Source organism: Symphalangus syndactylus, chromosome 19, assembly GCF_028878055.3.
Source record: "Symphalangus syndactylus isolate Jambi chromosome 19, NHGRI_mSymSyn1-v2.1_pri, whole genome shotgun sequence".
In the NCBI taxonomy this organism is placed as follows: Eukaryota; Metazoa; Chordata; class Mammalia; order Primates; family Hylobatidae; genus Symphalangus; species Symphalangus syndactylus.
The window spans coordinates 61,240,095-61,264,708 of record NC_072434.2 but is presented as its reverse complement, the minus strand read 5'-3'; the positions used below and the strand labels follow the sequence as shown (position 1 = coordinate 61,264,708).

Genomic DNA, 24,614 nt, shown 5'->3' with positions numbered 1-24,614 from the left:
TTGAGTGGTTGGAGTAAAGTAGAGATGTATCAACTTTCAAACAAATGGGACCTGGAGAAAGGCTGCTTTCAAACAGCAATGAAACTCTTCAGTTTTTAAGAAGTATAGGAGGTGTATTCATACTTCTTCTCAACATTTAGTTAAAATTGAAATCCTATTCTCAACACACCAGATATGTATAATTTGTGATTCTCTATCTACATCTTTGGTGTCCAATATGGTAGTCATGAATCATATGTGGCTATTTAAATTTAAAATACAGTTAATTAAAATTAAGAAATTTGAAATTCAGTTTCTCATTCTCACTAGCTGCATTTCAAGTGCTCAATAGTCTTATTATAAGGCTAGTGGTTACCGTATTAAACATTACAGACCTAGAACACTTCCTTCACTGGAGAAAGTTCTATTGGATAGTACTGGTCTAGTAGTTTTTGGCTATTGGATATTACTAGGCTAGTAGTTTATGAAACTAAAATGTTCAGGTCTCTGTGTCCCAAAACCCTAGGGAATCTAGCAAATCACAATTTAAAAATTATGTAATTTGTTCTCCATTGCTTCCCTGAGCCCAGGACTAAAAAATCTTTGGCAGTTTTCCTTTCCCAGTTGAGATTATAGCCAAGAATGGCCTGCTAAAATCTTAATACAAATATGTAACTCTAAACTCTGAAGAGAGACTCTGGGTGAAGAAATTTCTGAATGGCTTAGCCTTTTATTTTGTTTTGGATTATTTTGAAGTGAGATCATAACTTGTAGAATGAAATCTTTGAGAACCTACCACTCAACTGATTTTTAGCAGAAAAAAATGCTAAGAGAAATTATTCATATAATTCACAGACTCATACATATATAAAAATAAAAATATCACGTGGGCTGCAGTGGCAGAAAATAACCAGAATTGTTAATTATCTTTCTAACTTGATGAACTTTTTGCTCAGTGCCTTTTCTTTTTTACTAAAAGTTAAAATAGAATCAAAATGAATTGTTTCTTTTTGAAAAGCTGGCCCAAGGTCTAAAAAGTAACAAATAGTAATTGTTCTAAGCTGCTTTACCGTGAATTTCCTTTCATGGTTTAAGGGCTTCAATTCTTATATCCACATCATTTTGATTTATATTTATTGAAACAGGCAGACTTTGCGTCTGTGTATGGCTATGTTAACACAGGTGTAAATTAAAAGTCCACAGACGTAGTTTGGGCCCTTAATAAATAGGCTCGGTGATTATGACATTTGTTCCTTTCTCCACTTTCACCTCTTAAATCCAGCAGACACACTTAAATGGGGAATGACTCTCAGCTCACAAACTCAACTGTTTAAGGGAAAAAAAAATCAAACCAAAACAAACCTTCATTTTCAATAACTCAGCTGTTAATCTGAACCAGCAAGTTGTAGGGAAAACCTTAATCTCCGTGACTCCTAGGGTTTCCCAGGAACCTTTAAAGAATTGCCAGTGTCCCACCACTTGAAAGCATGGCAAGGTCCCAATATATGCAAGGGCATAAGGCCACTACTGCTCCAAAGCTAAGCCCACTGCTGGTGGTGGGGTCACTTCAGGGCCAGGGTGCTCTCTAGGACCAAGAGGCTGACCAACGTTAGTTGCCTGGACCATTGTGTGTAAACTGCTGAACTCACAGGCTTGTTATTTTGTGCTGATGCTCTGTTTAACATTCAGAGTGTTATTGCTTGTTTGCTTTCATTTAGATCAGTTTTTAAGCTTTAAAAATCAGAAAATTGGATATAAAAGGAGCTTTTTGACCAAAGAAGATATACAGATGGCAAATACACACATGAAAAATGTTCTATATCATATGTCATAAAAGGAAATGCAAATTAAAATAAGATAACACTACACACCCATTAGAATGGCCAAAATCTGGAACACTGACAACACCAAATGCTGATGAGACTGTACGGTAGAAGGAATGCTCATTCATTGCTAGTGGGAATGCAAAATGGTACAGCCACTTTGGAAGACAGTTTGGCAGTGTCTTGCAAAACCAAACATGCTCTTACCATATGATACAGCAATTGCACTTCTTGGTATTTACTCAACGGAGTTTAAAACACAAAACCTTGATATATAATTAGATATACACATATATATGCACATCATAGCAGCTTTATTCACCATTGCCAAAACTTGGAAACAACCAGGATATTCATCAGTAGATGAATGAATAAATAGACTGTGATAAACTATGCTACATCCAGGCAAGGGAATATTATTTAGCATTAAATGAGCTATCAAATGATGAAAAGACATGAAGGAAACTTAAATGCGTATTATTCAGTGAAAGAAGTCAGTTTACAAAGACTACATGCTGTATGATTCCAACTATATGACATTCTGGAAAAGGCGAAACTATGGAGTTGAGTAGTTACCTGGGGTGGGGGGAAGGAGAGATGAATAGGCAGGGCACAGAGGATGTTTTGGGTAGTGAAAATTTTCTGTGTAATAGAATAATGATGGATGCATGTCATCATACATTTGGCCAAACCCAGAGAATGTAAATATCATGTGTGAGCCCCAGTGGAAACTATGGACTTTGAATGATAATGATGTGTCAATGTAGATTTATCTACTGTAGCAAATGAACAATTTGGGTGCTGGATGTTGATATTGGAAGAGACTGTGCATGGGTGGGAAGATATGGTAGAACTCTACCTTCTTCTGAATTTTTCTATGAACATAAAACTGCTCTTAAAAATTAAGTCTACTGGGTGTAGTGGCACCTGTCTGTAGTCCCAGCTACTTGGGAGGCTGAGACAGGAAGAATGCTTGAGCCCAGGAGTTCCAGGCTGTAGTGAGCTACCATTATGCCTGTGCATAGCCACTGCACTCCAGTCTGGGCAACAATATGAGACTCCATCTCTTAAAAAAATAATAAAAAATAAGGTTACCCCTGGCACATTGCCTATGGTGTGGCCATGTTCCGCAGGAGCAATCAAAAATAAAAATAATAAAAGTCTTTTTTAAAAAAATGACTTTCTGACTTATTTTTACACAAGCACAAAGTTTTGGCAAACTTGTGTTAATAGTCCTGCATTACCCATTGGTTGGCACAGATTGTGCTTGGCCCCTGTAAATTACAGCACTGAGTTGATGCCACTTTAAGGCAAGGGGCTCTGCCCTATGGGTTTAGTGCTAGTTATTGGCTGTAGGTTTCACTGTGGAATCCTGTGGCTCCCGGGTGAGGCAGCTCTTACTCAGCCAAGGGAATTTCTACACAGAAGGGGGCAGCCATGAGCCATCAGAAACCAACAGGCACAGAAACTGGGCCACTGGGGTATCTGCTTGGTAAGGGGACTCTGGTTGGGGCACCACCCAGAGTACAGCAGCTACTATAATATATAAGATCTATTATTTAGCTAAAAAGAATAGAGAATTTATTTTCAAGAAAAAATTTAATTTGAAAGTTTTGTGTGTAGTATGTTGGCCATTTAAATTTTGTTTCACTGCATTTAAGATAAACTCTATATTGTGTTTTCAGTTCCTAGAACCATACAGATACTTGAAACCACAACTGATTTGATTTGAAGTGTGATATATACAAATACATACATACATATATGTGAATATGTGTGTCTAGAGACAGAAACCAAATTCTTGAATATAACAAGTGTTTTCTGATATTTAGCACCAGCACAACTGAGGCCACCTCTGGTTAAAGGAATCAACAGCACAACAATCCATCTTAGGTGGTTTCCACCTGAAGAACTGAATGGACCCTCTCCTATGTATCAGCTGGAAAGGAGAGAGTCATCTCTGCCAGCTCGGATGACCACGATGATGAAAGGAATCCGTTTCATAGGAAATGGGTATTGTAAATTTCCCAGCTCCACTCACCCAGTCAATACAGACTTTACTGGTAAGTGTGTTTGACATTGCTTTATTTAGGAGACACGAAGCTCCAAAATGTTTTCTATTATTTTGATATCCCTTTACAATGAATTTTTATTATACCTACTTATAGAAATACTAATTCAGCCCTTTGATAGCTTTTGCCTGATTGTTTCAGCATGTCCATCTTTTTAGAATTCTGGGGAAAAAAATCAGGTAAGTGAAGGATAGGAAAAGTAAAAGATGCAGATGAAGAAGCAACCTTATTGGATCAAAGTATGTGCTTCGTGTTTGTCTTTTTGTGAAGTATTTGCCAGGACATGTTTCTTGAAATATTATTCACTGTGTTCTGTGAGCAAATGAGTTTGCAAAATGCCCTCATGCTATTGGAGATTCTCAGTATGCACCAGGTTACTAAAACTGCAAAAAGCATTGTAGGAAAGCTATTTAACTTTGCTTAGCTAATCATGCCTAACAGATATTTGATGTAATGTTTTCTTTTTCTTTCTCTTGCTGTTTCTTTCTTCCTTTTTTCACTGTGACAACTTAATATCTCATGTTCTAAGAAGAACATTGTGGGAAAAACTAATCCCAGGGAAAAGATAACTTCTCTAAGCCAGGACTATGGTAAAGCAAGTGAGGCTCTTGTTTCAGTCACAAGATTTAAAGGCACTAAAAACTCAATGTTAATATAAATTTTAATGCAATATTTTTAAAAATGAAAATCAATGTGAAAGCACTACAAAAATATTATCAAAAGCTTAAATAAAGACAGATTGGACTCTGTACCAGCACAGTCCTGCCTCACTGGCCTTACCCTGTTCCTGGCCTTACTAGTACCGCAATATTTTGGAAGTCCCATGACCTCTGTGACTTACAGCTTCTAATAGCATGATTTCAGTATAGCTGTAAAAAAAAAAAAAAACTCTATTTATGGTACATATTTCATTTTTCCAATTTTTTAAAAAATTTACAAAGTGTAAGATATATATTATTCTGTAAACTCATAAAGATGTTCATTTAATCATCCATGAGAAAGTCATTTTGGAGCAAATAGCTAGTCTTTAAAATATTGCATATGTGAAGACAATGAAATGGAATTTGAGCTATAAAAATTTGTATTGTTTTAGTTTTACTTAAAACAGTAAATAGTTTGCTTTTTGTTGAGGCTGGCTGCTGATGCACCTTTGTAATGAATCATGATTGTATTGTAGCTGAGATATATTGAGATTAATGCATGCTTAACTACTCTCCCAGTACGTCAAAATCATCACAGAGTATTAGAAATTGAACCATTGAGCTAAAAATGCTCAAATTCTGCTTTATATTCTTAAAATGGCAAAAAAGAAAAGAAAAAATAGGTAAGGAAAAGGAATACATGAATAATAGTAAAACTCTTTTCTCAAATGAAAATAGAAACTACCTCCCTGGTCCAGTATTTGGCTTGTGATGTGTTTCTTCCAAGAAATAGCATCCGTTTCCATTCAACTGGGCATAGCTGCTGCAAGGATGTCAGCTTGGATTTGCAGGCTAGCCAGCAGACAGATTTTTGATGGGATCACCTACTGTTGTTGCAGTGAAAGATAGAGTGGCCCGTCCACCGTTAATAAATTTAGTCATCTTCGCTATCTCCCTTGCCGGCCTTATACTCTGAGGTGCAAGGGCTAGGGGCAGATGCAGTGTCTGGGAAGTTTTCCAAATTCCTCTTTAAAAAAGTTAGGCTGTAAACACTGGCCTCACTAAGCAGGATCCTTCTGTCTGTAACAAAGCCTCCAGCTGCACAGAAAATGTGCTTAGAGTACACATCATTTGAAGGACAAGGCAGGGAGATCACAATTTTGGATTGAACTACTCCCTGGAGCTTTGGTGATTCCTGGAGAATGAGAAGTTCTTCTGTGTTCAGGCACGTTCTGGGACATTGCTGATGCCCTTTTTAATGGTAGCTTGGCTTTACTTTTAAGACTCCCTTTAACTTTTAATATAACCAGTTATATACTAAGTTATTGGTTTGATCCTTTGGCTGACTTTCCAGGTTTGGTTGAATGATTTTATTGAGTTGTACCAAAGCCTAACTAAATGTACCCAATTAATGAGCTAGGACAGGTTTTCAAAACCAACTCAATAACTTTCTGTAAACTTGCATCTTTCCTAAATAGACAAGTAAGCATATAATTAGCATCTTACATTATTCTTACTGATATATTATCCTATTCAATCCCTCTGCAACCCTATAAAGTAGCTCTTTTTACCCTCGTAGTACAGGAGGAAAAGAGACTCCAATGAGTGACTTGCCCATTGTGCCACAGCTATTGAATTTCAGGGTGGAAATGTGAATTGGAGCCTTCCAAATTTAAAGGCAAGGTCTCTGCTACAGGGTGGAAAGGAACTTTTGTAGACTGTTCTTTGGAAGTGATAGAATAGGAAGTACATAAAAGTAAGAAAGAGGGATAGGAGGTGAAATAATTATCACCCAAATATTCCTTATCCGATACTGCTAAACTTTTTGGATTTGTCTTTCAGTTAGTTTCAGCTCACAAACAGCAAGTAGTGTTGGCATTATTTATTCATTTATTTGTATCCCCAAAGACATGTAGGGATCAGTTTTTTTTACAGCAATTAAACCCGGAGTGTTACTAGGAGCTAGATGTTTAAAATATAAATAACATTATGTGAAATGGACTGAAGTGCCATGCATTGAAACAGTGCTTTCAACTCACATTCCTTTATATTTCATGCAGTTTTCGTATTCTGAGGCAAATTTAATGAGCAAATCCTTGAAACCTCTAATATGATGAATTACATTTTAAAAGTTAATAACTAAGATAAACTAAGATGTCCTTTGTTTTCAATTATTCAATTCAAAATCTCAAACTTCAACTAAAATGACTTCTGAATAGAAATATCAATTAGTACTCAAAGACAAATATTAGGTTGATGTACATAATTATACATATTTTATATATGAAAAGATAAGTTAGATTGTACCCATCAATGACAGGAATTATAAATGCATTCATAATACATTTCATGGCCATGAACATTATGTTGCAAGTCTCAGTAAGAAATATCTCATTATTATAGTACAAGAAAGGGATCTCTTACACAACTTATGCCTCTTTCATATTTGCTTTAAATATTTTTATCTTACACAATAGGAGAATAATTCAAGCATATGAATATATGTCCTAAAATGTTGTTTAATATTATAAATTATCAAGCTTAATACTGTAAATAAACCTATCAATATCTACCTTTGGGCAGAATAAAGAACCAGATAAAGCTATTTTGAGACCTATTTTTGCTTCCTTTTCTATTCTGATACAAGTGTTCTTTTAAAAATCTAATCTCCAGGAAGAATATACTATCAGTCATTTACATCATAGTTTAAATTTAAAATAATTAACTCTGTATATTATTATGAGGACTTTGAAGAAGATTAACTGATAAATTACTTTCAAATCCAGGCCCCATTATTTATTAGCTAAATGTAATTAGACAACCCATTTAATCTTTTTTGTGCTTCTGTTTCCTTTCCTTTAAAATCAACATAATTCCACTGACAGTGTTGGCATCTAGCAGGTAGGGGAGGATTTAAAGTCGATAACCCACCTAATGAACTTTGCACAGTACCTACCACACAGATTATTTAGTACTCATTAAACATTAGCTATTAGTTATTACTCATTTAACAAATATTTATTAAGTGCCTACTATGAGACAGGAGCTTTCCTGAGAGTATTCTGCAGTTATAAAATCAACATTCTATTAATTTATTTGATGTTACACATGCAAAATATGTTTGCTCAAGTGTTATATCTAGGGCATGAGTAATATGCAATATTCCATATTAAAATGTGATACTTAATTTTGCTATTGAAAATAGTTAAATTAATTGACTTAGTGGTGAGGACTTGGGCAAACTACTTTTCTAAGTGTCTAATCTTGCTCATCTATTAAATTGAGGATTTTGTTGGATGATCAATGTTCTAACCTCTAAAATTCCAATTCTATGAACATAGAATATTTAGGAGGCCCCACAATCCAAAATATAGGCTGTAATCATGGCATCTGTGAGTTAAAAAAACACTTAGAGTTTCAAATAAATTGTTTTCTATAATATTATGTTTATTAATACAATTTAATTGATATAAATTTACTGTTTTTCTCTAATAATTTAAGAAACTTAGTGATACGGGCAGAATTCAACATAAAATAGATATTCAATTATTGGGTCATATCAGATGTTATAAAAAAAAGCAGAAAATTCAAATAGTTTCGTGATCTTGTAATCGGGCAATGATATAAACAATCATGGTGAAACAGTCCCCCGGTTACATGGGGTTAACAATACTTCTTCTTCCAACACAAGAATAGCAAATAGAGCCTCCCCTCCCATATGCAACTAGAAAGGGATATCATTGTGTCTTTGGAGAGAAAAAAATCATGCTCATTTTTTTCAGGAATGCAGAGTAAATCTACTTGATTTACACAAAGAATTTAGTTCTTTCCTTGTAATGCTAGTAATCCAAGTGGAACCTGGTAAAAACAGCAACTAAAATACTGCTCAGATTGGCATTCCAAAGGTGACTCTCTTTCTCCTTGTCACTTATTTTTTCCTATTAGCGAAAACAGGTCCATGATCATTTGGGGGAAGGTTTGACTATTGTAGTATCCAGATGCCAATCACACCAGCCTTTTAAACTGCCTTTACTGGTGACCCTGCCCAGAAATCAGGAACTGCCTTTGGGGAGATCTTTGTAGCAAACCACTGGGGAGATGAGCACACACATGCACCTGGATATAATTCCCTTTTATTTGTCTTCACGAGAAATGTGATTACTGATGTTGAATATCTTGCAGATGAGAACTCCGTACAGTTTCTTCATAATAATGATGTTCAAGGACACTAAATGATTGTCATACATTTTTGAATCATAGTATTCACCTTCCCAAAAATGGCTGAACTAAAATGCTTTAGAATATGAAATGCAATTAATTACCAAGGGGTGAAAAAAGAAATGCAACCACCAAAAATCAATATGTTTAAGAGCATATTTTTTATTTCTTTTACTCTATAATATTTATGCCTTATTTTTATTAGTTTTATTATTTTTAGTGAATTGGGACATTTAAGCACTTCATTAAAAGAAAGCTGATTATAAGCAGTTATAGTGAAGGTGCAAGTAGGGCAAACTTCTTCAGATAGACTAATTAGTAAAAGCATATTAATTCTGACCTTCAACACCCTTGGTGTCCCACTATTTGTTTTCCTTGGAGTGGGAGCAAGTATTTTGCCAGAAAGCGCTTGAAAAAAATAAAAAACAAAACAACTAAACAAAACCCCAGTTCTTTTCAAGACAGATTTAAATCACAAATTTTACCTAACCTTTGATGTTAGATTTCGGCCCTAGTAATTGAAAAACAAATATAATAATCTACTATGTGTCCTAGAAGTTTAATGAACAGGCAGTAATTATACTAAAAAAGTGAAGGAAAGAGTAAGAACATGGTATGTGGGAGCAAAGTAAAGGAGAAATAATTCTCAGGCAGTGACAAAACTCTACTGTGTTTCCTGATTATGAAACAATCAGAAGAGATGAGAATGGTTGAGTTAATCAGTTTGGACTGAGGACAAGGGTCAAAATGCATATCTTCTTAGAATAACAAAAGTCACACTGACCCATGATAACTAGAGATATAGAGAAGTAAACGTCAAGACTTTTTATCTTTTATTATATTTAGTAGAGAGGTATAAGTAAGTTCTCAGGAAATGCCTTCAGATGGCATTGATGGCATTGAGAGATGGGAGAGGACCATTATTTCCCCATTCACCAAATACATCATAAGGCCAATTTAAGAATGCATGTGTTTTAACCCTTGCCTTTTAAAAGTGACTTGTTTTGAAGTACATTCCTATAAGTCTCCCTTTGTTTGAAATATTAATATTACGTAGCTGATAAGCTGAGCCAACATGAAAACAAACTGTTTTTGTTAGCTGTTAGCAGTATTTTAGTTAACTTAAAGCATCTGTTTTTGTCCATCACTGTTAAAATTTTTCAAAATGCATTGTCACCTGATATACAAACCACACATGTATTCCTATATACTCATGCCACATGCATAAACATATGTTTTCCACAAGGTTTCTGGGTTTTCTGCAACCACTCAATGGGTTCTCCTGCCCACTGCCTAGACAGAGCCAATTTATCAAGACAGGGGAATTGCAATAGAGAAAGAGTTTAATTCCCATAGAGCCTGCTGTATGGGACACTTGAGTTTTATTATTACTCAAATCAGTCTCTTGGAGAGTTTGGGTATCAGAGATTTTAAGAGTAATTTGGCTGGTAAGGGGTTGGAAAGTGGGAGTGCTGATTGGTTGGGTCGGACATGAAATCCTAGGGAGTCAAAGCTGTCCTCATGTGGTGAGTCAGTTCCTGGGTGGGGACCACAAGATCAGATGAGCCAGTTTATCAGTCTGGGTGGTGACAGCTGATCCATGGAGTTAAGGGACTGCAAAATATCTCAAACACTGATCTTAAATATTCCAATAGTGATGTTATCCCCAGGAGCAATTTGAGGAGGTTCCGAATCTTGCAGCTGGAGGCTGCATGGCTTCTAAACCATCATTCCTAATCTTGTAGCAAATTTGTTAGTCATACAAAGGCAGACACGTCCCCAGGCAAGAAGGGGGTCTATTTAGAGAAAAGGCTGTTACCATCTTTGTTTCAAAACTAAATTGTAAACTAAATTTTTTCTCAAGGTTAGGTCAGCCTTTGCCCAGCAATGAACAAGGACATATTAGAGGTTATAAGTAAGATAGAGTTATTTAGACCAGGCCTCTTTCACTGTCATAATTTTCTTAGTTGTAATTTTTGCAAAGGCATTTTCATTTCTATATAGTCTCAAATATACCTTCTCAAATTGTCCAGTGTCTTTTCTGCCAGCATGTTGGCATTGTAGAATCTTTTCAAAGACTTCATTGCTTAAAAAAAAATGCTGTTGCTTAATGATATTTTGTATCAATATAACACAGATTAATTTTAATTTCCTCTTCATTTAGCTTAAATGGGTTGGAAAAGGAACTTTGAGCAGAAAAAGAATCATAGTTGGTCAGCAATGGTAGTGAAACTAGCACCTTTGAAGATGATTGATTTTTGATTTACTAAGATGAATTATTTTGTATATGTTTTCTTGAAAAAATTTAGTTAAAACATTTAAAAATGTATAGTTATAGTTATTTTGTACCAGTTACAGCACTCTTGAAGAGTATAGATTAAGTTCCTTTCTATTCAGATAGAGAGGAATCTGGGCACATCATTGTCAAAATGCCATCTCTTTCAAAACTTGGTTCTAGTGCTCTAAAGAAATGTTTTAGAAGATTATGCACTAATGTTACTGGTGGTAAATTCATATGGATCTGTAGCCACCTCAATTTTTGCATTCTCAGAAGAAAGAATTTGATTGAGGGGACATAAGGCAGATTAAGAGACCAAGGCAAATTTTAGAGCAGGAGTGAAAATTTATTAAAAAATTTTAGAGCAGGAATGAAAGGAAATAAAGTATACTTGGAAGAGGGCCAAGTGGGTGACTTGAGAGACAATTTGACCTTTGACTTGGGGTTTTATATAATGGCATGCTTCCGAGGTCTTGGGTCCCTTCTCCCCTGATTCTTCCCTTGGGGTGGGCTGTCCACATGTACAGTAGTCTGCCAGCAATTGGGAGGAGTTGAATGTCCAGTGTGTTTACTGAAGTTATAGGCATGCTCACTTAAGGCATGTTTTCTTACCAGTTAAGTGTTCCCAGAAGGTCATATACCAGTTAAACTCCACCATTTTGCCTCTTAGTGCGCATGCTTGAGCCCACTCACCCAACTCCTGAGATCTCATTGGGAAGCTGCTGATCACCAGTCTCAGGTGTTTCTATCTATAGGGAGACTGCCTTTCCCTGGCACTGGCTGTGACCAAGTCTTATTATTTTAGACAGATAGTGAAACAATTATCACCTGACTGTTGCCTGACATTTCTGGTGGGGCGTTGTGGGGGGTGGTGCTTCTCTTGCCCTGCCCGTAGTCTAACTAGCAACTGTAACACTAACAGTTTCATTTAAGTGGGGGAAATGTTAAGTAATAATATACAAACCATATTTAAGGTCTATGTATCGAAGGAGGCTCACAAACATAGCCATAGGCCATTTGTTTGGAGCTTTGAAAAGGGAGGCTCAGTTCCTTGACTGATGAGCAGTTTCCATTAGAAAATTCTTTGACTTTAGTGCAACTTCAAAAGAAAGGCATGAGACAGAAGGAGAGAGGAAGAAACCCTCAAGCCATCTAAAGTCATCTCTGGCAATGGTGGCCATATCATTTTCACAAACAAAGGACATCCTTGGGGAATATCATAAAGGAAGAATAAGGACTTAAGAGAAACATGTGGGAATGATTGAGTGATCCTCCCTGCAGCAGAAAATTAAAAATCAATGTAGATGCATTTTTTCAGCTTCTTCCCTTCATTTATTTCCTATCCTGAAACCTGTTCCTCCTTCTGTGTGTACCATCCACAGTGAATATCACTGTTTGCCTTAGGCAGAAACCTTGGAACTCTCCTTGAATTGACACTTGAACTATTCATTCCCTTCCTCCCATTCTATCAATGATTCCTCCTCTGGCCGTTCTTCCTCGGATACATCTCTTGGAACTACCTGCTGGTCCTACAGCTACTGCCTAGTCCAGACCTGTGCTGTGGGCTTCTCTGCCAACAGTTTCAATCTTCTCCAGGCTGTTCTTCAAACTAATGATTTTTATTGACATTCTCTTGGGTAAAACCTTTTAATGATTTCCCAGCAAGAGATGCCCTACACAAACCATTTTGTGCTTACCAGCTTTCTACCCGTATACCTCCTCATCTCTCCAGCCACGGACTGGTTTACTCTCTAGCTCTAGGCCATTTTTTAGTCCTAGTGCTTGAATGTAGCACACTCTTTCAGATGCCCATCTCTTTGAACATATTGATACCTTTGCCTGGTATGCCCTCATCTATTTGCAAGTACTTCGCTTTCCTTTCACCTGGCTAATTGCTACTCATCATGAAAGGATTAGCTTAGCTGTTCCCCTAAATAAACTTCCAGCAACCCCAGCCTCCTCCCATGCCAAATCTGGGTTGAGGACCTCTCTTATGTACTACTATAGAAACCAGTAATTACTCCATTTTAGCTCTTACTGCACTCTATTAAAACTGATTGTTCAAGGAGCTAAGCTATGAGGACACAAAGGCATAATGATGATACAATGGACTTTGGGGACTCAGGGGAAAGTGTGGGATGGGGTTAGGGATAAAAAAAACTACACATTGGGTACAGTGTACACTGCTCAGGTGATGTGTGTACCAAAATCTCAGAAATCAACACCAAAGAACGTATTCATATAACCAAATACTGCCTGTTCCCAAAAAACCTATTAAAAAAAAAAATTGGTTGTTTGCTTATCTATGTTTCATGTAGGCTGAAATTATGAGTCTTTTTCATGCTTATAACATTTGTGTCTTGCACAGCATAAGACATTTATCAGATATTCGATAAATATTTATTAACTAAATGAGCGATAGAAAAGAGGGAAATCCAAAAGATGGATCACTTAGCTATAAGAATTATTTAACGGCAAAATTCATTATGCTTTTCAATATAGTTCACATTTTTAAATCCACGTTTTTGAAAGTATTGATGGTTTAGAGTGATAACTCAATTTGTTTAGTCTCTATTGGCCTTAGATGTATAAGAAAATACATTTTAAACTGTATAGTACCAGAGACAAAAAGAAATTTCTTGTTAATGGTCCTCAGTTGCTGGCAAAGTTACTTGTCACCAGTTGTTATAGCTAGAATGTTATATCAGAAATTGTTTTCTGCCCCACCATAGCTATCACATTGTGTTGCTGAAAACTAGGTGGTTGCACATCTCTTAGATACATGATCTCCTTAGGCTTATTAAATTTTGAGGTTAATGAATATTTTGACACTTTTACCTATACATATCATTAGGGCTTATTGCAATAGGTTTAAGATGACAGTCATAATAAACATATACAGTACAATAAAAAGCACTTTTAATCTTGAAAGTGCTTTATAAACAACAGTGATCAATGCTATAGATGGATTAACAGCATCATACTGATTGAATTCTATTTCAAGGGCAGTGGAGGTATTGATGTTGGCAATCTAGTTCAGAAAGTGGCAATGGCTGTAGTAAACAGTGCAGGTTCTGGAGTCAGACTCCTCAAGTTTCAAATCTGGCTCCCCAACATGCTGGTGTGCAACTTTGCACAGGTCATTCCCCCAGTGTGAAAATCAGTTTCTTCATCTGTTAAATGGAGTATTGTAAGGTTTCAGTGCAATCACTGTAAAGGATTAGCACACAGTATCTTAGTATTGTGTATGCATTTATGACCAGCATTCTGTAATTCTGGACTTAAATTATGTGCCTTTCCATTGCATACATATATTTTATGTCCCTAAGCCACATAAATCTTGTTGATACTTCTTAATGACCTCTCTCTACTACACGGTACTCTGATCATTCACTTTATTTTACTCATTCTGTGAACCTCTGACCTCTGTTTTTTGTTGTCATTGTTACCTTTCTTCTTCCACTAGAAGCATACATGTTCTGCATCTCATTTCTCCACACCTATTTAAACAGCCAACTTTAAATGTTATGTGTACTTATAAACCTAACTCTATTATTTCCCCTGTCTTCATAATCAGTCTTCTCGGAAACTAAGACTCTCTATGTGTCATTTTCTCATGGATCAATCACTTCTCAATCTGTCATTTGGATTCTTTTCTTCCACTTCTTTATTGTAAATACTTTATTCTAGATTATCAGTAGTTTTCAAGTCAGCGAACTTTCCTTAATCCTCACCCTATGTGCTATAAATAATATTGGTGCCATTTTGTCCTTTTAAAAAATAGAAAGAAACTAAATATTTCTCACTAGGTTTCCCCTTCTATTTTCCCTAAACTGTGTTTCAAGCTTTGATGCTGCTTTCTACATCCACCTTTAAATGGAAGAGTTCAATCATTCATTCGGTTCTTATGCAGGTTTTTCTTATTTCACTCCACTAGCTGATGTTATGATTGCTGTTGTAAAAAGGATACTGAGCAACACAAGAATGATTCCTAACCTTAGGGAGCTTAAAGTCTTGCAGTGAAATCATGCATCAAACACGTAATTAAGTAATTACAAGTGACTTCTGTCTCCAGCTATGAAGCATATCAAAAAATCCTCCTGCTGAGAAAAGAAGCTGGAAAAAATTTCTTAAAAATATGGTTAAAGACGTAAGTGAGTAACAAGGGCTTCTAGGACTTGTGGGATCAAGATCCCAGATATAAGAAAAACTATGTAGGTGAGCCTTTTAAATTATCTTTGTTTTTCCTTCTGTTTTGTTTGTTAATTCCTCTATTGCATAGTCTTAGGGAAAAAAAAAGACAGGCAAAAAATTAGAGTCTGGGTGGGGTCCTGGTATACATACTAGGTTTTCAATTGAAGTCCTAGAAGAACAAATCATTAATAGGCTCTTCTTCCTCAGATAAAGCCTCAATTAATCTTAACTACTAATGATACTAATGAGATAAAAGTTATTTTTTTTTACCAAAAATATTTAGATATTTGCTGAAAGGAGATCGCATCAACCAGAGTCCCAGAGTGTGCAATTTTTTCCTATACAATGTCGGGCATTCAATCAAATATTAACAGGCATACCAGAAAATAGGGCCAAATAACCAAAAGATAAGATAAATAAAATAAAAAGTAGAAACATATCCTCAAGTAATTCAGATATATGGAAATATGTATTTGCATACACACATAGGCATATACACACATATACATGTAGGTATATATGCATATATCCAGACACAGACTTTAAAATAACTATAATTAATATTATCAATAAAACCAATGAAAATGTTCAGAATTTAAGTAGCAAATTGGAATATATTAGAATAGGAATTTTAGAGCTGAGTAACAGCTGAAGTTAGAAACTCAGTAGATAAAATACCAGTTCCATCCCTGATAAAGTAAATTGTTTTGTTCTTAATATAGTATGCAACAATGTTAAGATTGGAACAAAATATCTATAAAACACCTATTTGTAGCCATTTTATAGCAACAGTGCAGAGCTATTATGCTTAAGTGCAGAAAAGCAAATGAATTGAGTTGCACACAGCTGGAATTATTGAGCTCAAGCAGAGACATTAGTATATCTGGTAAAGGAATAAAAACTGGAATTCAGGGCTACAAAAGTAGCTCAGATTTGGAGGGTAGGTTCCCAGAGAAAAGATCGATGATGAAAAATAATTCAAAAATTCTGTGTAACAATTCTTTTTTGGGTCCTTGGTCAACATTTAGAATAATCCTATGAGAAACATAGCAGAGAAGATCTGCTTGGTAGTTGGAGCTAAGTAGAGATTTCAGAGGCAACATAGAGCTAAGGATACACACATGGAGTTTGAACTTAACCATAGTAGAGAAACCTTGGTGAACACTCTGAGCTTTCACTTGACTCTCCAAAAGTCCATCCTTTATGAATAAATTCCCATGCTTTAGGAATAAGGGCTATTCCTTAGGAACATTGAGATAATTGAAACAGATTCACCCTAGTGAAGCCTAAAGCCAAGGCTTAGTAAGGTCGAGGTAATCTGGTAATTTTACTTCCTGTCAAAACAGAATTTCGCATTCATTAGTAAAAGATAAAATAATCCAGAGGTTTTACTATGCGTCGTCCATGAAGTGACAAATAATGAAATGTTAATAGTCGATAGAGGCAGACAAAGACTTCAAAATAACTTTAGTTAAAGTTAAGAGAAAATAAAGGACAAGGTGGACAGAAAGGATGATAAGATAAAAAATATTTCAATGCAAAATTGAAATCTGTACAGTAATTAATAGGAAAAAATGGTATGTAAAGTAAAATACCTGAAATGAAGAGAATATTGATGAGTTTAGCAAATGAAACATTGCAGAAGGCAAGATTAGAGAACTCGGCCGGGCGCGGTGTCTCGCGCTTGTAATCCCAGCACTTTGGGAGGCCGAGGCGGGTGGATCACAGGGTCAGGAGATCAAGACCATGGTGAAACCCCGTCTCTACTAAAAATACAAAAAAATTATCCAGGCGTGGTGGCGGGCGCCTGTAGTCCCAGCTGCTTGGAGAGGCTGAGGCGGGAGAATGGCGTGAACCCGGGAGGCAGAGCTTGCAGTGAGCCGAGACTGTGCCACTGCACTCCAGACTGGGTGACAGAGCGATACTCCATCTCAAAAAAAAAAAAAAAAAAAAAGATTAGAGACCTCAATGGTCAATTGTAATTGTCCAAACTGAAGTATAGTGAGAAGGAAATGAAAACATGAAAAAAAGAACAGTGAGGTATTTGAGGACCCAGAAGGAAAGAGTGAAAGAATGAGACAAGAGTAATATTGTAGAATAGCCAAATATTATCAAATATGAAAAATAAGTTCACACATAGTTTAACAAAGCTTAGCAAACCATAAGCAGGGCAAATATAAGGAAAGCTATATCAGGTATATTATAGTCAAATTACTTAAAATAAAAGACAAAGAAAAACCTTCAAAAGCACCTGAAAAGGGTGGGGAGACTTACTACCTTCAGTGGAGCAAAAATAAGAATGATGTCTCAGTTTTCAACAACAACAAAAAATGAATGCCAGAATATAATAGAATGATACTTTTTAAATGCTAAAATTATTTTTTTAACAATAATAACAACAAAAAAAAACTACCAGTCATGATTTCTGTACCCAGGAAACATATCCATCAAAAACAGTAAAATAAAATGTTTTTCTTAACAAAAGAGTTGAAAAAAGTTATCATCAAAAGACTGGCATTATAAAAATCGTAAAGTGTATTAGGACATAGGAAAAGATCCCAAAAGGAAGCACAGAGCTGCAGGAAAGAGTGCAAACCTCTAGAAATGGTAACTAGGTGTGTAAATAGAAAGTAATATTTGTGATAAAAGGCATAAAAATCATACTTTGAAGTTGATAACATATGTAAGAAAAAATGTATGACATCAATTATTTTGTCACAAATGATGACGGGGTTTATATGGAGCTAAACTGTGGTAAAATTCCTCAAAAGTTAGGGAAGTTGAAGAATTAATAATATAAAGCAGGCCATAGTAGATCAAGGATTCAGATTATGATCCCAAAGGTAACAACCAAAAAGATGATTTAAAAAAATTCATGTAAGGAAACACTAAATATTAAATAAACACAGGTTAAGCTGATAAAGGAGTCTGAGGGTGGCAAGAAGAAGACAGAAACAAAGAGCAAATGTGAGGAATTAAAGGACAAGAACATAAACTCAATTATATCAGTAGTTGCATTAAATCTCAATAGTTTACCCAAATAAGCATAAAAGTTCTCAGATTGATTAAAAAAATAAAAATGTGTGTTGTTTATTCTTATAAACACACTTTAAATATAAAGACAAAATTTGAAAACAAAGAATGAGATAAGATATATCGATATATAGATCGATTTTAAGACAATAAATGTTAGTAGACAAAATGGAAGACATTTCGTAATGACAAAAACATCACTTCAATAGAAGGACATATAATCCTAAATTTAGGGGCTACTTACAGCTTCAGATATGTATATGAAACTGAAGTTGACAGAAATAAACAGAGAAATAAATAAATCCTCATAGTTGAAGATATAAACCCCCATCTAATATTTTGACAGAAAAAGTACACAAAATATTAGTATAGCTATCAAAGACTTGAAAATGAATAAACAATTACATCTGTATATAAAACGTGACATATTTTATAATTGTTGTCATATGTAGAGCATCACTTCCAACAACTATATAATATACATTTTTGAGGAACACATAGGACATTTTCCAAATAGTTAACATCCTGAGCTATAGAAATTGCATAATTTTTTACATTGTTTTAAGAGGCAGGGTCTTACTGTGTTGCTCAGGCTGGTCTTGAACCCCTGGGCTCAAGCAGTCTTTCGACTTCAGTCTCCCAAAGTGTTAGGATTACAGATGTGATGAGCCACTGCATTCAGCTTGATCCCACAATATTTCAAGTTCTCTGACTACTGTGGGATTAAACTAGAACTCCAAATCTAAAACATAATCAGATTGGAAAATATCCCTGGCTCAAAAAGAAATAATAGAAATTAAAAATTATTTTTATCTAATGATAATGATGCTTTAATACATATAAAAACATTGAAGGATGGACAATATCAGGAATCTGATATTGCTTTATAGCTTTAAATGCATATATTAGAAAAAGGGAATAGTTAAAAATCAATTATCTAAGCTTCCAACTCAAGAAGAAACCAGGAAATTAAAGCAGCATATGAAACCCAAAATATGTTTGAATGAAAGAAATTATAAAAATAAGAGAAATCAATGATATAGCAAACAGAAATGTAATGTAGAAAATAAGACTAAGAATTGATTCTTAGAAAATTTGGGAAAAAAAATTCTTTGCAAGTGATCAAGGAAAAGAGAAAGTACAGATTACTACTCTCAGGGATGCAAAGAGCCATTACTAGAAATCTTACAGACATTAAAAAAAATAATAATGTATTGAGAACAGCACTACGCTAAAACCTTGACAATACAGGCAAAATACAGAGATCCTTTGCATGGGAGAAAATCTCCAAATTTAAACTGACACAAGAAGATATAGAAACTCCATGTGGTCCTAGATGTGTTTTAAAAATGAAATCTATAGTTAAGTCTTTTACATAAAGAAAACCACAGGGAAGGTGGCCCGATTGGTGGATTTCATCAAATAATTACAGTAGAAATAATAGCAATCCTACAAAACACTCTTACAGAAAATAGAAAATTGCAATGGTTTCTATCTCATTTTATGAAGTCGGAAGAACTTATACACTAAAATCTGACAAAGAAATTAACATAAAGGAAAACACAGGTCAATAATAATCACAAAAGTAGATTCTAATATTCTCTCTGTCTCTCTCTCTCTCTGTGTATGTGTGTGTGTGTGTATGTATATAAATAAAATGTTATATCATAACCACTCAGGTTTTATCCCAGTAGTGTAAACTTTTCAAAATGTATGTGATTCAACACATTAACATAGTAGAAATGAAACATTCTAAATTATCACCACAGATTTAACAAATGCGTTTAATAAAATATAATAACTATTCATAACAATTCTCAGCAAACTAGGAATGAAAGAACACATCCTAATAAATTGTTTTCATAAAAGACCTCTAATAGTAAAATATCAAGTGCTTTTTCCCAGAAGTCAAGTACAGGACAAGGAAATTCACTATCACCGCTTTTATTTAATGTTGTACTGGAAGTATAGTACTAGCCAGAGCAATATAGCAATAAAATAAATAAGTAAATAAATAAATATTAGGTATGTCAAAGAAGAAGTAAAGCATCTTTATTTTTAGACGTCATTATTTGTATTGATGTCAAAATAATATATAAACTATTCAGTTTACTCAGTAAACTTAGAAAAGTGTTGAATGAAGGTCAATGTACAGAAATCAAATGTACCTATTGAATAGCAAAAAACAAGTAGAAAGTGAAATGTTTAAAAGTACCATGCTTACTAGAACTAATACACATAAATGACTTAGAAACAAGTCTACTAAAAGGTAATGTAGGACCTCCACTCTGAAAACCACAAAAAATTACTGTGAGAAATTAAAGACCAAATAAATGGAAAGATATGCCATGTTCATGGATCTAACGACTTAATATTGTTAAATAGCAAGCCTTCCTAGTTTGATCTGTAGAATCCATATAGTCCCTCTCAAAATCCCAGGATCTTTGTAAAAATTGACAAGCTAATTTTAATATGTATATGAAAGAGGAAAGTACTTAGAGTAGCCAAGGCAATACTAAAAGAGGGCAAAGTAGGAGGGCTTACATATCAACACTAACTATAAGACTGCAGTAGGTAAACATGTATAGTATAGGCAAAAGAATAGATAAGTACAGTAATAACATATTGCCACAAAAATACCCCAAATAAATACATACATATGCAGGACACAGTGGCTCACACCTATAATTCCAGCACTTTGAGAGGCCAAGACAAGAGTATTGCTTGTGCTCAGGAGCTCAAGTCTAGCTTGGGCTACATAGTGAGACCTCATCTCTACAAAAAGCTGAAAAATTAGCTGGGCATGGTGAGGCATCTGTAGTCCCAGTTACTCGGGAGGCTGAGGTAAGAGAATCTCTTGAACCCAAGAGTTCAAGGCTGCAGTGAGCCTTGATTGCACCACTGCACACCAGCCTGGGTGACAGAGCAAGATCCTGTCTCTAAAAAATAATAATACATACATACATACGTGCTCTAAAAAGCACATGCAAAGCTGTTCATAGCAACTTTATTTCTAATAATCAAAAACTGTTAACAGTCCAAATTTCTATCAACAGTAGAATGGATAATAAATTATAATAAATTTATTCAGTGGACTATGTATAGAAATAAAAATGAGCCAACTATTGCTTCAGAGAACAATGTGGGTAAATCTTATAACCTATTGTGAGTAAAAGAAGCTAGAATCTAAAGAGTCTACTATTCTATTTATATAAATTTCTTCTTTTTCATTTCAACATTTATTTTAGGTATAATGGGTACAACGTGCAGGTTTGTTACTTGGCTATGTTGCGTGATGCTAACGTTTGGGGTATGGGTTCCATTACACAAGTAGTCAGCATGGTATCCAATAGGTAGTTTTTCCAATTACAGTCCCCTCCCTCCCTTCCAGTGTCTGTTGTTCTCATGTTTATGTCCATGTATGCTCAATGTTTAGCTCCCACATATAAATGAATATGTAGTATTTGGTTATTGTTCCAGCATTAATTCACTTAGAATTATGAACTCCAACTGCATCCATGTTGCTGTAAAGGAGATGATTTTGTTCTTTTTTATGATTGGGTAGTATTCCCTGGTGTATATGTACCACATTTTCTTTATCCAGTCCATCATTGGTGGGCACCTAGATTGATTCCGTGTCTTCGCTATTGTGATTAGTCTAGCAATGAACATATGAGTGCATGCGTCTTTTTGGTAGAATGATTTATTTTTCTTTGGGTATAAACCCACTAACAGGATTGCGGTGTCAAATGGTAGCTCTGTTTTAAGTTCTTTGAGAAATCTCCAGACTGCTTTCTACAGTGGCTGAACTACTTTGCATTTCCACCAATCATGTATAAGCATTCTCTTTTCTCCACAGCCTTACCAGCATCTGTTGTTTTTTGACTTTTTAATAATAACCATTCTGACTAGTGTGAGATAGTATCTTATTGTTGTTTTGATTTCCATTTCTCTGAAAATTATTGATGCTGCACATTTTTTCATGTTTGTTGGCTGCTTGTATGTCATCTTTTGCGAAGTGTATGTTTGGCCGGGTGCGGTGGCTCACACCTGTAATCCAGCACTTTGGGAGGCTGAGGTGGGTGGATCATGAGGTCAGGAGATCGAGACCATCCTGGTCAACAAGGTGAAACCCCGTCTCTACTAAAAATACAAAAATTAGCTGGGCATGGTGGTGTGTGCCTGTAACCCCAGCCACTCAGGAGGCTGAGGCAGGAGAATCACTTGAACCTAGGAGACAGGGGTTGCAGTGAGTCGAGATGGAACCACTGCACTCTAGCCTGGCAACAGAGCAAAACTTCATCTCGAAAAAAAAAAAAAAAGAGATAGAAGTATATGTTCATGTTCTGTCCCATTTTTTAAATGGAGTTGTTTTCCTTTTGTTGATTTGTTTAAGTTCCTTATAGGTTCTGCATATTAGAACTTTGTCAGATGCATAATTTGTGTATTCTGTAGGCTGTCTGTTTACTCTGTGGATAGTTTCATTTGCTGTGCAGAGGCACTTTAGTTTAATTAGGTCTCACTTGTCCATTTCTAAAGCTGGAAAGTGAAATCAGTGGTGACAGAAATCAGTAGATGGAGTAATAACTGAAAGGAAGTAAAAAGAAGCCTTCTGAGATTCCGGAATTATTTTATAAATTAGTCTGAGAGGAGTTTATAAGTGTAGATTTATTTTGTAAATGTCCATCAAAATATACCTTGATAATTAGTGCACTTTATTTTTGTTATACTTCACTTTGAAAAGTTACCTAATAAATATTTCAAGCCTGCAAAGTCCAAAAATAAGATGTGAAAAAATACTGTAACATAACAGAAGCACTCAACCCAGTCTAGAGGATTAGTGAAGACCTCTCAGAGGATGAGGCAAGTTGAGTTAGCTAGGCAAAAAAAAAAAAAAAAAAAAAAAAAGAAAGAAAGAAAGAAAAAGAAAGAAGGAAAGTAAAGAAGTAAGTCCAGGTAGAGAAAGTATCATGTATCAATGTCTTAATGTGGGAGATGACGTGTACATAAATTAACAAATTAGTAAGCAAGAAAAACTTGGAAATTCTAATATAAATTAGATGCTTGCCAGAAGGGTGCATGGTGAGGCTGAAATAAAAAAGGGGCCAGATCATGCAAGGGCCATCACATTGAAAATTTTAAACATAATTTTATTCATCTTTATAAGACCACTGTGGAGGTTAGAGCCTGATACCAAGAACATTTTTAAGAAGGACATGCTGATATTTTCACTGATATTGTACATGTACTATTCATAGATTGACTCACTAAAAGTGGTAATTTTATTTAATCATCTAATAAGATTGTTTATAGAATGTCTGCAAAATGTTAGAAGATCTTTCTTATAAGAATCAGCATAGCTGAGTGGTTAAAAAAATCAAATTCTGAATCCCAGCATGGATCTATTGCATTCTTGTAATTGTCCAAAAGGTTCTGCTTGCCTGCTGCATAAACAAAATCAATTAACTGAGACTGCAGCATTGCAGTAAAAAGTTTAATTTAAGCCAAGCCAGCCAAGTGGAAGAACTGGAGTTATCACTCAAATCAGTTTCTCTGAAGTCTTGAAGGTTAGGATTTTTATGGATAATTTGGTGGGCAGAGGGGCTAGGGAATGGGTGCTGCTGATTAGTTGAAGATGAAATCATAAGAGCATGGAAAATGGTCCTCCTGTATTGAGTCTGTCTCTGGGTGGGGCAACAGGATGGGTTGAGTCATGAGTCATTAGTCCAGGTGGGATCAGTTTGAAAAACATCTCAAAAAAACAATGTTAGGTTTTACAATACTGATGTTATCTATAGGAACAATTGGGGAAGTCACCAATCTTGTGACCTCTGACCACATTATTCCTGAACAGTAAGCAATTATAAAAATTATGCCTACATTTTAGCAGCATTCAGGCCCCTCCCATAATGTTATTCTTGTGGCCTTTCATTAGTCTTATGAAGGTGGTTTTTGGTCTCTGAGAAAGGAGGAGGTTAGTTTTAGGGAGGGATGATCATCTATGATCATCTTTGCTTTCAAGTTAAACTATGAACTGAATTTCTCCCAGTGTCCAGGAATGGCCAAAGACAGCTTGAAGGTTACAAGCAAGATGGAGTCAACTATGTCAGATTTCTCTTACTGTCGTAATTTTGTAAAATCAGTTTCATCCTAATATCTGAAGAAATATCTAGAAATTTGCATTTGGATAAGATATACAGATCTACACTATTAAAGACAGAGCTATCTTACCCACCCCCACCCCAGCTATTTGTCTAAGAGAAATGAAACGATTTGTGCATACAAAAGGCTGGCACACAAATATGCATTGCACCTACATTCACAAGAGCCAGAAACTGGAAACAACTCAAATATCTGTCAGTAGGTGAATTGATTA

At 35.3% G+C, this 24,614-nt stretch overlaps 1 protein-coding gene across 1 annotated transcript in view; it reads left to right on the top strand.

Annotated features, from left to right (window-relative positions):
• Nucleotides 1-24,614, top strand: part of USH2A (usherin) — an 801,829-nt gene that overhangs the window by 248,954 nt on the left and 528,261 nt on the right. Inside the window, exon 21 of the mRNA XM_055233796.2 lies at nucleotides 3,635-3,865. Within this exon, the coding sequence (XP_055089771.1) occupies nucleotides 3,635-3,865 (231 nt within the window). The remainder of the gene's footprint in view (nucleotides 1-3,634; nucleotides 3,866-24,614) is intronic.